The sequence below is a fragment of the Acomys russatus genome, chromosome 25 (genome assembly GCF_903995435.1).
Source record: "Acomys russatus chromosome 25, mAcoRus1.1, whole genome shotgun sequence".
Lineage (NCBI taxonomy): Eukaryota > Metazoa > Chordata > Mammalia > Rodentia > Muridae > Acomys > Acomys russatus.
The window spans coordinates 48,079,806-48,094,971 of record NC_067161.1 but is presented as its reverse complement, the minus strand read 5'-3'; the positions used below and the strand labels follow the sequence as shown (position 1 = coordinate 48,094,971).

The 15,166-nt window shown below is 47.0% G+C and overlaps 1 protein-coding gene across 5 annotated transcripts in view; it reads right to left on the bottom strand.

The window, feature by feature from the left end:
• Positions 1-15,166, bottom strand: part of Gas7 (growth arrest specific 7) — a 218,733-nt gene that overhangs the window by 137,734 nt on the left and 65,833 nt on the right. The window contains exon 1 of one of the 5 annotated variants that reach the window (XM_051168031.1): positions 13,203-13,285. The exons of 3 other annotated variants lie outside the window; for them this stretch is intronic. Coding sequence is in view for 1 of the 2 variants with exons in the window: in XM_051168029.1 (XP_051023986.1) it covers positions 12,579-12,596 (18 nt within the window). In the remaining variant the exon portion in view is untranslated. Of the gene's footprint in view, positions 1-12,578; positions 12,768-13,202; positions 13,286-15,166 lie in introns of those variants that run through there. One more of the 5 variants, XM_051168029.1, reaches the window with a different exon arrangement.

The following is a 15,166-nucleotide window of genomic DNA, read 5'->3' as shown; positions in this document are numbered from 1 at the left end:
GTTCTATGGGTTAACGACCAAGAGAATTGGAACTCTTCGGCTTGTGGCTTCAAGGCGAGGAGTGGGCTGTGAGTCTGAGGTCTGAGGCTGTAGTAGGATTTGATTTGGGTTGTAACTGTGTGTGTGTGTGTGTGTGTGTGTGTGTGTGTGTGTGTGTGTGTGGTATCCTTTTGCTTATGATAAAAATAAAGGCCTTTGGGTTTATGGCATGGAAAATGAAGAACGAGCCCATTGGCAGGCAATGCAAACAGGAAGATGGGAGCCTGTGACCAGGGTAACTGGGAGCTTCCCGGCTAACACAGAAGAAACCCTGATGAACTAGAGGTCATTAATAACAATAGTTACAGCAATCAGAGACCCCGCCTACTGTACATCATCACTGCTGAGATGTGCTCAACCCTAAAATCCAGGAGAGATGTGGAAGGGTCCTCATCCCCCACACTTTCTGGACTAGAAAACAGAATGGGCTGAACTTCTGGAAAACTCTACTCGCAAATCTGCTTTCAAACTCAGCTGTACTTGTTAACCTGCACTGAGCTCTCAGAACCTAGTGAGAACAAAAACCTCTTACAACCACACAGACAGCCACTATCCCTCTGGGACAGGCATTCACCAAAGGTATCACATCGCTAATTGTGTGATCTCAAAGGCTGCCAGCACTCCCAGTGCTTAGTTGAGGATGCAGAGGGCCCAGACGTGAAGTGATTGGGTCGGTGTGTCAGAGCAATGCTGCTGCAACCTCAGGACACAGTTCTGAGTTCCAATCCTGCCTATTTTGGCACACATCAGTATGGCGCTAAGAACACTCGGACAAGCGCTCTCTTTTAAAAAGAGTCCAACTGCCTAGTACAGATTGTACCAAGTCAAACAGGCTTTGTCTTTGTCTTCTGCCTGTTCCTACAACAGTATACCAAGTATACCAAGACCAGATAATTTATAAAGAATAGAGGTTCTTTTAGCTCACTGTTCTAGAAGCGGAGAAGTTCAGACTTGGGAAACCACATCTGGTGAGGGACTCATGGTAGAAAAAGCAGGAGGGAAAATGTCTACACACCACAGAGTCAACACACAAGGGGCAGCCTCACTTTAGAAAAGCCTGCTCTTGTGGTAACTGATCACCCAGTCTCTAGTGAAATGCATTAATCCATTCATGAGGACTCTGTCCCCTCTTCCCCCGAAGTGAACTTCTGTGAAACAACTAAAGACACAGCAGGCTTCCTTACCACAGGGGCTCTCAGAGGTGGCAATGTAGCAGATCCCAACCCCAAGGCCCCCTCACACTCTTCTCCCTGTGGAGTCCCACAGAGTAGGAGGCGATCCCTGTTACCCACAGCAAATGTCAGGACCCTGATGGCTGCCCTTGTTTTCATGGTGACCATTTCTCTCATTCCTTCTGTCCCCACCAGCCAGACGGACTTTTTCTGAGACCATTTGAGAGCTGTGTCTCAACAGGCAAATCCACATACAGTAAAGCAGCCAGGCCGTTGTCAAAGGCTGGGAGAAAGTAAAGTGGCTGATCATTGGCGATAGGGCTTCCAAAGGACTGAAGACATTTTGGAGTTAGCTGCAGGTGTTAGCTGTACATAGTGTTGTGAATCCTAAATGTAAGCCTTAAAATGGTCAGTTTTATATTACACGAATTTACATCCGTTGAAAAAACTAAAACATCATGTCACACCCTGACTCAAGCCTCTCCAGTATACTTGCTCTTTCCTCAGGGTAAAATTCCACATCTAGGAGGTCCCAAGAGGTTTGTATAGGGGAGCAGATCAAAATACAAAAGGGGAGAAATTGGGGCAGGCAAGATGGCACAGTGGGTAAAGGTGCTTGCCACCAAGTCTAATGACTTGAGTTTCATGTCTCAAACCTACACAGTGGAGAGAATCAACACCTACAAGTTGCCATCAGGCCTCTATGAGTGCATGGCAGACAGATACACACACATGCACACCAAATGAATGAATGAACAAAGGAAAAGGTACAGGGACGGAGTACCTGTAAACCTATTAGGTTTTCTCTGAAGATTCACTGTTCAACTGATCCTGTCTTTTCCATCTCTATTACACTCCTCATCATGTGTGGTTCACACCTCGCATTTAAGTCCCTGCTGTTTGGCCAATGTTCTAAATGTGTATATGGATCCATTTCTCTCAGAAAGACTACCTTAAGATGGAAGCTGTGTGGGAACATGTCCTTGACCTATGGACAGAGTGTTGGGCATGAGGACCCATCAAACAGCTAGCCAGTGGTAGGCGATTCTGCCGTCTGTCTCTTCTCCACAGAAAGAGAAATGGACTTAGACCAGAGACAAGAAGCCAGGACCCAGGGCTGGCGGGCTACCAACTGCCACCCTAAGGCAATGACCCCAAGATCCATAGCTCAACCCAGCACTCAACCAGCTCTTGAAGGCGCTAAGCTAATACCCATAGCCTTAACTGCTTACCAGGGACCTAGTTCACAAGGGCTTCTCTTCAATGCGTTCCCGAAGGACACAGGCTTAGCTGCCAGACACTAAAGTAACAGCATTCACCCAAGAGCTTGTAAGGTTAGCATCCCAGGACCCTCTTCCAGTCTCTTACCTTGGCCCTGGAGTAAGCCGAAGGGAGCTCTTTGGATCTTTAAAATGTGGGTGCTAAAAAAAACCGTACCCAACAATTGAGTAATCTAGCTAATTAAAGAGAAAGCACCAAACTTCTGCTGTACCTACCATAGTTCTCTCTATATATATTAATATGCTTTCCGTCAACAAGGCTTCGGCCCCTCACTGTTCAGCCACACCATCTCCCCCCCCACACCCCCAAGATCACCCAGCACCTGGGTGTGGCCAGAGGCAAAAACATCCTCTAACCTTACACAGCGGTGCAGAGCAGGCCAGCAAGCAGAGTCACAGGGGCACTTCAGGTGGCCTTGGGACTTCGCACTTCTGTGCCTCAGTTCCTCATTCATTGAGGATGGGAACAAGGGCCTTCTTTACAAGATCACTGTGGAGGCCGGAGGCAGCCAGAAGTGCAGAGCCACAGAATGACAGCCCACTACGTAAAAAGTTGTCCGCACAGAAGAATGGCTCTCACTGTTTCTCATTTTTATGCTTTGTTTTTAGACAATATAACCATAACTTTCATAAAATAAGCATATTTGTTATAATCGTTTTGCGGGGAGGTGGGGAGTGGCGGTGGTGTAGGGCTTCGTGTAGCCCAGGCTGGCCTTGAACTTCTGATTACAAGGGCTGCACTGCCTCATCCAGTTCTGGTGTAATGATTAGAAAGCTCATAAAGCCACCAGCGTGCCTGGTCCTGACCCAGCCCCTCTACACCCCCAGAACTCTTCTAAATAATCATTTCCTTGCTCTTCTTCACAGTGTTGGCCACTTATGAGCCTATTCCCTAGATACAGAGCTTCTTAATTTTACACGTTTTAAGCTTTATAATAATTTAACCAGATGGGGATAAATATATATGCTCTGAGTTTGGTTTCTTTCTCTAAAACACTGTGAGACGGAACTGCGCAGCCACGCATACCTCTAATTGCTCATTTTCCATAGTTTTTCTTTACTGAACTAGATTTCATTGTGTGCAGAGAAGACAATTTATTTCTTCGCTGTGTTCTTCCTGGATGGCTAGGCTGTGTGCATTCTGTTGTGGCTCTGAACAATGTGACTACAGGGATTCTTTAGGACAGGTTTCTGGGGTCCAATGCATATAAAATAAACTTCTTTGAGCGAGCATTCACACGACGCTGGCAAATGGAGCTGGCATTGCTCCTGTCTTTGACACTGACCATGTGCCCCAGCGTCTTCCCCAGCATAGAACACTCACACTTCCTTCACCCACAGGAGGCAGGAGGCAGGAGGCAGCCAAGCCCCTCCACCATCTGCTTGGTTCACTTTTTACCTTCACTCTCTTCCACTCATCACAAGCACCCTGGAGTCTCCATTCAAGCCCTGGTCCCTGTCCCTGAAGTCTCACACACATCTATTATCTTCCTTAGTGGAATCCCTGTGGATTGCCACAAGTTCGAACAAAGGCCCCAGCATCTCAAAAACAATATGGAACCCACTGATCATAGGCCAGTGTCACTTCAAATTTTCACACGTCTCAATGCCAATTCTTTCCTCCAGCAACTCTCTGCCACTTGCATGCATGTATGTATTGCATGTACATACTTACACATTCCTTACATATAGGCCCTGGAAGGCCAAGCCAAGGCTCAGATTTCATTTTGTCTAATCAAACTCCCTACCATCAACACTTCCCAAGTCTCTCTATTCAACTGTCAGAATCTCTCAAGTCCCCACCCACTAGTCCCTCTGCCTCCAAACACCCTCTGATGTCCACTAGGAGAGTGTCACCTCCTTAACCTGCAAATGGCCCTCCCTGCATGATACCGAAAACACCCTGGTCCTTCTAGAGGTACACTATTTTGCTGCACAGTGGTCAGTCTGTGGCTTTCACCTGCTTAGCCCCTGGCATCCTTCCTATGGAGATGGTATCCCTGTCTTACTGTGGGGAGCCCCCAAACCATTAACTAGGACCCATCAGCTAGATTATTGGCATAATCATCCTTCCAGATATGGAGTCTGGTTTCCAACAGTGCCCCATCCAACAGGACTAAATTTGGGGGAAACAGCTGATTGGCTGCTGGCCTCCACAGGCAGGATACCAGTTTGGAGTTGCTAGGCCCTGTCAGCCTGGAGCTGTCTCAAGGCTATGCCAGGCTGGAGGTGAGAGAGAAGTCCATCCTTTAGAATCTGAGAGTCCGTTACCTGCGACCTGGATGGTGTAGTCCAGAACATTATCCCTCTGCTTACACCAGGTTGGGTGTTCTGCCACAGAAGAGCCCACCAGGGGCTTCAACCACCTTCCTTCCATCATTCTCTCAGGCCAGCTCTACTCCTCAGCCAGACACAAGGCCTTTTCTAGATGGAGAACATAAGCTGGATTTGGGGGTCCTCAAGTACAAGGCCCTGGGTTCCATGCCCAGCATGAGATGGGGAAGGCCTGAGGCTTTTGGGGAATTCTCGGATGCTCCTTGGACACCTGTGTGCCTTTGCTTCTCCTGATCACTGGGCCTGGGCTGCCTTCCTGCTCTGGTCTCTGGGAACACTGTTCTTCATGGGCCAATACCTTCTGTTCTGTGACATATCTACTATTCCCCCAATTTTTGATCCCTTAAAACATTCTAAATCCCCCTGCTCTGGTTACCTGTCTCGCAGTAAAACTGCAAGTTACAATGACAGGCCAAGTCACTCACTGTCATCTCTGTAGATTACTCAGATGTATTACTTTGCTTCTCGGCTGTTGTCATAAAACACTTACCAAAAACAACTTGGGGGGATTTATTTCAGATTACAGTTTAGAATCCGCCATTGAGGAAAGTCAGAGCAGGAACTCAAGGCAAGAACCTAGAGACAGGAACGGAGGCGGAGACTGTGGAGAAATGCGGCTTACTGGCTTTCTCTTCATGGATCACTAGCTTAATATATATATCCCAGGGTTACCTGTCCAGGTTTGGCACATCCCACAGTGGGTTAAGCCCTTCCACGTTGATAATTAGTCCAGAAAATGCCTTACAGATTTACCTACAGGCCAATCAGATGGAGGCATCTTCATTTTTTAAAAAAAGATTTATTTATTTATTATTTATACAATGTTCTGCCTGCATGTATACCTGCATGCCAGAAGAGGGCACCAGATCTTCTTGGTTGTGAGCCACCATCAGGACTTTTGGAAGAGCAGATGGTGCTGTTAACTTCTGAGTAATCTCTCCAGCCCAACTGAGGTTCCCTCTTCTCAAATGACTCTAGCTTGGGTCGAGTTGGTGGTGGGTGGTAGGGCGAGACCAACCCGACCCAACCAAACAATCTTAACCATCACAGAAAGTCACACAATAATCTCTTCCTGGTGACCATTTATATTCATTTTGAGATTGGCATCTCATTATGTTACCTTAGCTAGTGTATATTCCTGGGTCCAAGACACACTATCTCAGCCTTGCGAGGTATGGGCCACTGTGGCTGGCAGTGTTTTGTGAACTGAAAATGGGAGGAAGATATGAGAGCAGAGGCAACTCTCCTCTCCTCTTGCCTTCTTGGTGTCCTGACAACTGCAGGCCTCACACATCCCTCAGACAGAGAAGAAATAGCAACATGGAGGATGCAGGACCCATGGCTCAACACCAAAACCCAGGGCGAGCAGAGCACACTGGATGTGTCAGCCAAGTGAGCCTTTGGTGAACACCTGTGCAAGTATTCATTCCAAGCTGCCTGATGCAGTGACGACAACCTCCCTCCTCCCTTCCCCCCACCCCCTCCCAGCCTTGCCCAAGCTCCCTTTCAGAAGAATCTATCTTTCAGAAGTTTACCAGTCCACATGGTCTCAGAGCTGAATTGGCTCTATGACTTCATTTGAATCTTCAGGCAAGCACACCAGGGTACACATGGCAGCTTCAAGCCATGAGCCAGGGGTAGAGGGGGATTAAATAGACCCTGGGGCCCCTTTCGTCTAAGAGGACTCAGGGTGCAAGAGGCTTCTGGCCGTGACCATCCTCTTCATGCTGTCCCTGGTCCTTCTTCTTTCAAGTGAAATCCTGCTTCTTGCTTTTTATTTTATTTAATTACTTACTTATTTATGTATTTTTTTGCTCTTGTCTGGCTGGTTGTGTAGCCAGCCAGTTGTTTGATTGATCAATCAGTAGGCTTTTTTGAGACAGAGCCTCTTTGCAGAGCCCAGGCTGGACTCATGTCGCAACCTACAACCTGAATTCCTCTGAAGCACGCTTGAGGTAGCTTCCTCGACTCAGATGAAATGACACAGCTAACCACACAACAGTGTGGCTGCCTTTGTCCTCACCCAGTGACTTCTGCCCAGATCTTTATTCTGCACTCACTGCAGAGACTGAGCCGTACAGGAGAAAATGGAGTGAGGAGGTGAACTACAGTGGTCTAGGTGCCAAGCAGGAAGGAGCCTTCATTTGCCCATATTGGGCCAGGGCTTCTCAACCCATTGCCTGAGGTGGCAGAGGAAGGTTGTACCTTAGGCATCATAGAAGGCAAGAGAAGCTGGGTACATCACCAGCAGCAGACACCGTCTTCTGAATATAACTAAAATCCTGAACCAAGAGGCAGAGTGGTGGGTGTGGGCATGAAAGCAAGGAATGCCTGCCCGATGCCCACTTTAACCAGTTCCAGGACTGTCTCTCAGTCCCATCTTCTCATCTTGTGGAGGGGCCAGCAGGACTATGTGAATCATCAGAACATGTGGAGAGAGGGGACACACCCATCCAGGCACTCTCTTGGCCACACCCTAGCTTACCAAATGCAGCTGGGTCCACTGCCACAGTGTAAATCTGGAGTGCATTCCTAGGGAGCTAAAGACAGGATTCCACATGGCTCCCACCATGAATACTGAAACAGGCAGCCTTGATCACAGCTGAAAACACTCCGAGTAGGCCAGAGACTTTGCAAACCTTTGCAGAAGCCACTGCAAAGCTTAAAGACAGCCGCGGTGTTAAGTGATGCGAGAGTCATCTTTCCAGTGCTCTGAGTTAGCTTTGGCAGAGGTCAGCTTCCTACCCTTACACTGGGATTACTGGTGGTAGTAGTGAATTGCCCTCCTTAATTCTTCCTCCTACATTTTTTTAAAAAAAGACTTTCTGTGCAATTGACAGAGATAAGCAACACAATAGGAAAGCGTTTCATACCAGGTGGAACAGAGCCAGCCAGACCAATGCTAACACATCTACAGGCAGAGCCCTCCATGTAAAAAGGGATCGGAATCCCCATCACTTTGCAAGATTAGTCACCCTGGGTGTACCACTTCCCTGTTCCAGTCCCAAGTGCTCTCTGCAAATTCCACCTTCCCAAAGTTACACTCTTGCCAACCTAATGCATCTCAAACAGTAAGTTAATTTGCTTCCAAACTCAGGGGGGCCAAGTCAGCCTCAATTTCCCACCTGAAGGTATATAATGGGTGCAGTTAAGGGTGAGGCATCTCTTCTCTCCTGCTGAGTCTCAAAAACGCTGTAGCTCTTTTGTTTAGCTCCTTAGTACCAGCTCCCTCATTCTCTCTCCATCTTCCCAGGAATGGAAAGAGAGGCAGGAAAAGAAAGAACCAAAATTCATCTCTTCCCTTCCTTGTAAAGAGTTCTAAAGGCTTAAGAAAGGGAAATGGGAAACTTGGGTTAAAAAAAAAAGACTTGGTGGATTTATTCACATTTAACAGGGAGTTGAAAAAGAGCAATGGCTTTTTGTCATTGATTTCATATGTCTAGCCCAACCTGCTATTATCCTACTCAAAAGATCAATACTTGTTTCCTTTGGTTTCCTCCCCATCCTCTTCCCTTCCTAATGTCTTTGCATGAATATAGGTTCAAGTAGCATCACACAACAGCTAAACACTGGCTCATACTGGTCAACTTGCAGCTTCTGCCTCTCTATCGCAAGACTTCACCATCTACTTCTGCTATGCTAACCATACCACTTCCTGTCTGCCTGGGAGCTAGACCGGATCTCTCACATTCCACTCTGCTAAACGCTGAAAATCAAGGATTTCATTCCTACCGTCTCTCCGCAGTTACCATTATCCTTTCTCTGGAATCAATGGACTCTGATTTTCCCATGGGTGTTACCCATAGTCTTCTCATTCTGTGAGAGGAAGATGAGGCTGACCTCCCATCCCAATCTCACCACTTCAGGCTTTATTTGAAAGTTGCTGAGTGATTTTCCTGTTTTCTTTTTTAAGAAAATGCTGTCGCTTTTGGAATCTTTATGAAGAGGTTACTAAGCTAGAAAATGGAGCTGGTGCCGAGGAAGGCAAAGCCAGGCTGAGGACATGGCACAGTGGACTAGACACTTGCTGTGCAAGCATAATGAATAGAATATGGGGGCCTGCTAAGTCTCAGAAACGCTGTCACGAGTTTTGACAACTAGATGAGCTCATCATCTAAGGTGGGCTCTCAGTTTTTCAGTCTTCTTGCTCTTGACCCTGTTGTGGGTCTTTAAGGTGCCTCAAATTGCTGATGGCCTTCTTTCTAGGAGGACCAGCACTCACAGAACCATCTGAGTAACCCCCTTACCACATAGTAATACATAGGTAGACCAGATGTCCCAAGGAAGTCTGGCCTTGCATATAATGAGGCCATCTCAAGGTCTATGAAAGCCATATTGCTTTTGCCAAGTGGCATGGAATTTCTTCGGCTGGACTATGTAAGATTAAGTAACTTAAGTGGCCTTCAAATGCTCATTTTGAGTGACTCAAATTGTTTATACAGACCAGAGACCACAAATCATTAGGTGGACCTGCCTCCACCCCATCTTTGCTACCTCCTCCCATGGTCATTCCCTTGACCTGGTATTTTGCACAGGTGCTTCTCATGCTTGAGTTACTATCAGAATGACCAAGGGAGCTTTTAAATACAGGTTGGCCCCACCCAAACGGAGTTAATTCAGAATCTCAATTACCATTGAAATAACCAGGCTTCGGGTCTTGTTTTTGCTACTGTTCTGTCTCAGTTGTTTCTGTTGTTCTTCTTCTTGTTGTTGTCTCTTGTTTTGTTTTCACTTAAGCTCCCCAGCTAAGTCTAACAAGGAGGAGACATGCTGTGAATAGAAGGCCACAATCTCAAGGAGACAGCATTTCTACTCACTCTATTTGTCAGTGAAATGGGCAGGTTCTGAGCCAAATCTTGGATTCCTGTTTGGAAATAGTGTGTCTTCCTAAGCTTCCCACTGATGAAGTACTGTGGAACCTTGCTGCTCAGAGTGGGGTCCAGGGCCCAGTAGGGTCAACACCAGCTCAGGAAATCTGTCTTTTAACCTGTGCCCTAGTGATGCGTTTGTATATTGAAGTTGGAGAATAATACAAACAGGCCAGTCCCCTATTACAGTCACGCAGTGGGTTTGTTTTCCATATTTAAAAACAACCACTTATTTTTATGACAGTGGCCTTGCCTCACACTTCAGTTAGAAAGACAGGCACCATCATCAGAGTGACTGTTCCTCAATCACCCACACAAATTCCATCCTACCCACATCATGTACACAGACATCTCAGTGAGCCAAATGTTGTCTACCAACAAAGGCAACCATACCTATTCCCCCATCAGTCTATAATGCCCATCCATCTAAATAACCAGTCTGTCCTTTGCCTCCAAGCTTCCAGATCCTGCCTTATTCTCTGGTTTTTCAACATTTTCACTGAAAATATTATGAGTCAGTCACAACTTCTACTTCCTTATCTCTAAATCCCCCTTACACAGTCCCCAAAACTCCCCTTTATGTCACCAATGACCTTCATGTCTTTATCAAATTAAAGATACTTGTTTTTCCTAAAATTGTGGGCCAGCCAGTTACATTCAGTATTTTCTGGGTTTAGATACCGTGACTTCTGGCTACCATGGTGTCTTTCTAGATCTTTCCCCTAGGCTCAGTCTTAACAGTCACAGTATCTCTTGGCTCTCTCCTTCTTTTCTAAATACTCACTTTGGTGACCTGATTCTGACTCATAACTTGACACATTTTCCTTTTGGTTTTTTGAGAGAGGGTTTCTCTGTGTAACAGCGCTGGCTGTTTTGGAACTCACTCTGTAGACCAGGCTGGCCTCTGAACTCACAGAGATCTACCTGCCTCTGCCTCCTGAGTGCTAGGATTAAAGGCATGCACCACCATGCCCACCTGCTTGACACATTTTCTATTCCCTGGTGACCCTAAGCTCCAATCTCAAGCCTTTCCCATGGTCACTTGGCTTTTTGTCATCCCTATATTGATGCTCAGGAGCAATCTAGTGAATCTGACAAGGAACTTCCTTCCTTGCAAAAGAACAAACCAACACCCCAAAAAAACCTACTATCTGTAACCCAGTTGGTAGAGCACTTCCCTAGCATGTACCAGACCTGATGGAGCACACTTGTAATTTCAGCACTTGAGAGGTGGAGAAAGGTGAAGTGGAACTATTTGATGTGGGGGTGTTGGGTCGGGGCATGGGGGGATGGGGGTGGGGAGGGGAGGGGAAAGGAGGTTGCTAAGTTCCATTTAACTGTTAATTATCTATTAGAGATTTCTAACCCAATTTAGACCATTTAGTTCCCAAATAAAAGACACAGAGGCGTATTAGATTTATAGTAAGCTTTAAAGCATTAGAGCTGGGCAGATATCAACCCTCTGAGCTATTTTGCTATTTCCCAGCCATATTCCCCAATATTACTTGCCATATTCTTCTGTCTGGGCTGGATTCACTCCATCAGGCAAGCCCTCATGGCCATGTGCTCATGGTCCATGCCTTTCCTTCTTCTCTCGTCCTCCTCTGGTCTCTACCCGACACCTGCCTCAAGCCTGGGAACTTAAGCCCTGCCTATCTCTCTTCTGCCCAGTACAGGCTGCCCAGCGCCCCCTTTTACATTAACTAATCAGAAATAATTGAGGAGCAAAGTTTGCACAACAGAAAGGAGTATCAGAAGTTCAAGGTCATCCTCTGACACATAGCACCCACATAAAAGCTGAGCAGTGTCACTCATTTGTAATCCAAGCATTGGCATAGCTGGGACAGGCAAAGTCCCTGAAGACTGTGGGTCAGCCAGCTCAGCTGAACTGGCCAAGTCCTGGATGTGGAGTGATCGAGGAAGACACCCAATGTCCACAACACGAGTTCATGCATCTAGAATCACATGCACCTGCACACATGAATGCACACACGTGTGTCACACACACACACACACACACACACACACACACATGAGAGAGATTGAGAGGGGTCTTGCAGGCTAACACATGAGTCTCAATGAGTATAAACGAGGAATCAGTTAAGCTCAGAAGTTCAAGGTGAGCCTGAGCAGCCTACACCTCTCACCAAAAACAGTTTCTCTCTCTCTCTCTCTCTCTCTCTCTCTCTCTCTCTCTCTCTCTCTCACACACACACACACACACACACATACACACACACACACACTCTCTCTCTCTAATGGGATTATGTCAACCTTCTAACTAAAATCATCCGAAAGCTTTGCATAACTTTTTTTTTTTCATATTATGGGGCTGGAGGGATAATTCAGCAGTTAAGAGTACTAGTTCCGAGAACCTACATCGTGGCTCACAACCATCCTAAACTCCATTTCCAGGGAGTTCAGTGCCCTCTTCTGGCCTCCTGGGTACCAGGCATGCATGTGATTCGTATACACACATGCAGACAAAACGCCCAAACATGTAATATAAAAATAATAAATAAATCCTTAAAATGTCATACTATCTAGCACAACTCACAAAGCAATGGGGACTGACCTCATTTCTTGCCATTCTAACATCCCTACTGGCAGCTTTCCTGACTTCCTCATCCTGTGCTGTCTGGTGCAGAAGACTCTGCTCACCCACAATTGTTACGTTATAATTAAAATGTTCCAATCCCAAATAAAATAGAAAAGTCAGCTCCTCCGCCTCGCGGGCCACCGTACAGTCATATGTGACCAGTGAGACACCAAGGGGATGGAAGATACTCTCATCCCTGCAGAAAGGTCTCTCCGTCCCTTCAGTTCTCGCTGTTCCCAGACAAAGCAAGTTTGATCCTGCCTCATGGTTTTGCTCTTTTCCCTACCTGCAGTGCCGTCGCCATCTCTTCTCATGGCCGGGTCCTTTCTGGCATCTACACCACAGCTGAAAGGCCACCTTCTCAGAGAGGCCTTCCCTGGGTACTCAAACTAAAGAAGCCACCCACTCACTCCCAGTCCCCTCAGTCCTCGGAACTCTCCAGATCACTCGCTACCAGCTAATGCTTTCCTTGTTTATTTGTGTTAGCCTGCTAGTTGCTTAACTCCACCACGCCACGCCACTCCACCCCAAAGAATACTTAGAAGATGAGGGAGCTGGCTGAGCTTACTCACCCGGCATGCAGCACCTCCTCCCCCACCTGCAGAGCCCTGTCAGTAAGCATCCACAGAGTGTTAGATCTGTGTGTTCGCACCCAGATCGGTCCCCCCTCAAATCTCTCGCCTCCATCTTCACCTTTATCATTGTGCTTGCTGTCAGCTAGCCTGATGGCAGCCAGTAAGGCAGAGGAACTAGATTTTCTATTTTATTTAAGCTTGAACTAATCCATCCATCCCACCCTCCAACTTCGGTCACTGTGGCAAACACCAGCAGATCACTCTTGTTAATTTTCCCCTTACCCAGTCAATTTTCTGTCCCTAGTTCTTCTGGTCCCCAGAGATGACATGCTTACCTTGGTGCTGCCAGGAGGCCTCTCCCTCTGTTTAGAGCCCTTGCCTTGCTTCTCTGGGGAGGCCACACCTTCTCCAGCCTGGCAGGTGTGGCTCAGGTAGTGGCTCCTGCTGCAGGGGCTGGCCCCTCCTCAGTCCTCCCCAGCACTTCCTGTCTGCAGCCTGGGGTTCACTCAAGTCTTCACCTCCCACTGCAGGCGCTCAGATCACACAGGGCCAGTCCTCAGGCTTCCACATTTCTCTGAGGATCAGTCTCCTGGGGAGCCAGGGAAGCACCCAGGGGCAAATGGTGCTCTAAGCCTTACCAGGCACATTTCCCACATCCCCAGGTGGTCCATGAGCTAGCAAGTGCTGCCCAAGTTCACTGACCCAGCATGCTCTCTGCTTAAAACAACCCCTCTTATTCAACTACTGAAAGGACTCCCAGGGGTAGGGGGGGGAAAAAAGACCCAAAATCACTTTCTTTTCTTTTCTTTTTTTTCTTTTCTCTTTTGAGACAGGGTATTATGTAGCCCAGGCTGTCCCCTCGAACTCAGACCTACTAGATAGCCATACTGAACTCATGACTCTCCTACCTCTGCCTCCCAAGGGCTGGGATTATAGAGGTGCCCCTCCACACCCAGTTTTCTTCAAAGCTTCATGACCGGAACCTGCTAAAGTTACCTTAGTTAGCAGAAAGCACTTTCAAAGGGCGCGTTACATTAGAGATTCTGAGATGGAGAGTTACACTGGGTAGTTCCAGGCAGGTCTTAAATGCAACTGAAAGAGTCCTAAGAGAGGCTAGGAGGCAGGACAGTGGCCGAGGGCTTGTCTAGCACCTAGGAAGCCCTGGGTTCAAACCTCAGCACCACCATGAAACAAAAAGATCTTTCTTAATAGGAAGACAGAGTTCTGAGAGGGAAGAAACCGTGTGACACAGGAAAGGGGAGAAAGCCACACGATGAGAAGCCATGACCCAAGCAAGGAGCCTCCAGAAGATGGAAGGGAAAGGAATGAGGCGTTCTCGGAGCCTCACAACGAGCCAGCCCAGGCCACACCTGGGTTTTCAGCCTTGTGAGACTTATTTCAGACCTCAGGACTGTGAGTGAAAAAATGTGTTGCTTAAGCCACAAAGTTCATGGCCTTTTTATGGGAATTTACATAGCACCTCTTTTATTTAAAAAAATGCTTTTATTGTATTTATTTGTTTATTTGTTAGGGTACATGTGCCCATGCATACATGTAGAGGCAGAAGTTCAAAGACATATTACATTACATGGGAGATTGAGGCCAGCCTGAGCTACATGAGAGCCTTCACTTTTATTTATTATTATTATTTTTTTTAAATTTTCCTTGTTGTGGGGACAAGGTCTCACTTCCTATGTAGGTCATGTTAGTCTTGAAGTCACAGAGATGCACTATCCTCCAACTCTTCAGTCTTAGGTTAGAGGCATATATATGCCACCATACCTGGCCCCATTAAAAAGCTTTTAGTGTCCCATTCTTATCCCTAAATGTGTGTATCTTGGAACTGGTACTATATCTGATATGGCCACTGCTGAGCACAGGCAACTATTTACATCTACATTAAGTCAAATTAAATGAAGTTAAAGACCCTACTTCCTCAGTCCCTTTCACAACATCCCCAGTGTGACCAAGCACAAGGGTGGCACAAACAGAAGGTTTCTGTCACCACAGGAAGCTCCACCAGGCTGTGCCTGCTTAAGGCATCTCTCCAAGCATTCCAGGCTCTAGCTCTGCCTCAAGCCCCGTGACCAGAAGAACTTAAAGAGGACAGAAATGATGGCACCACACCCGAATCCACCCTGGAATTCATCCCTGAGCACGTGTCCTAAGGAATGGTGTCAAGAGGCATTTGCCGTAGTCTGGCTTTTCCAGAAAACACTGGGTCCTTGGGGAGTGAGAAGCTCTCCCACAGGGTGGTCACTAGACACACAGACATTGGGGTGGGGTGTGCGGATGGAGA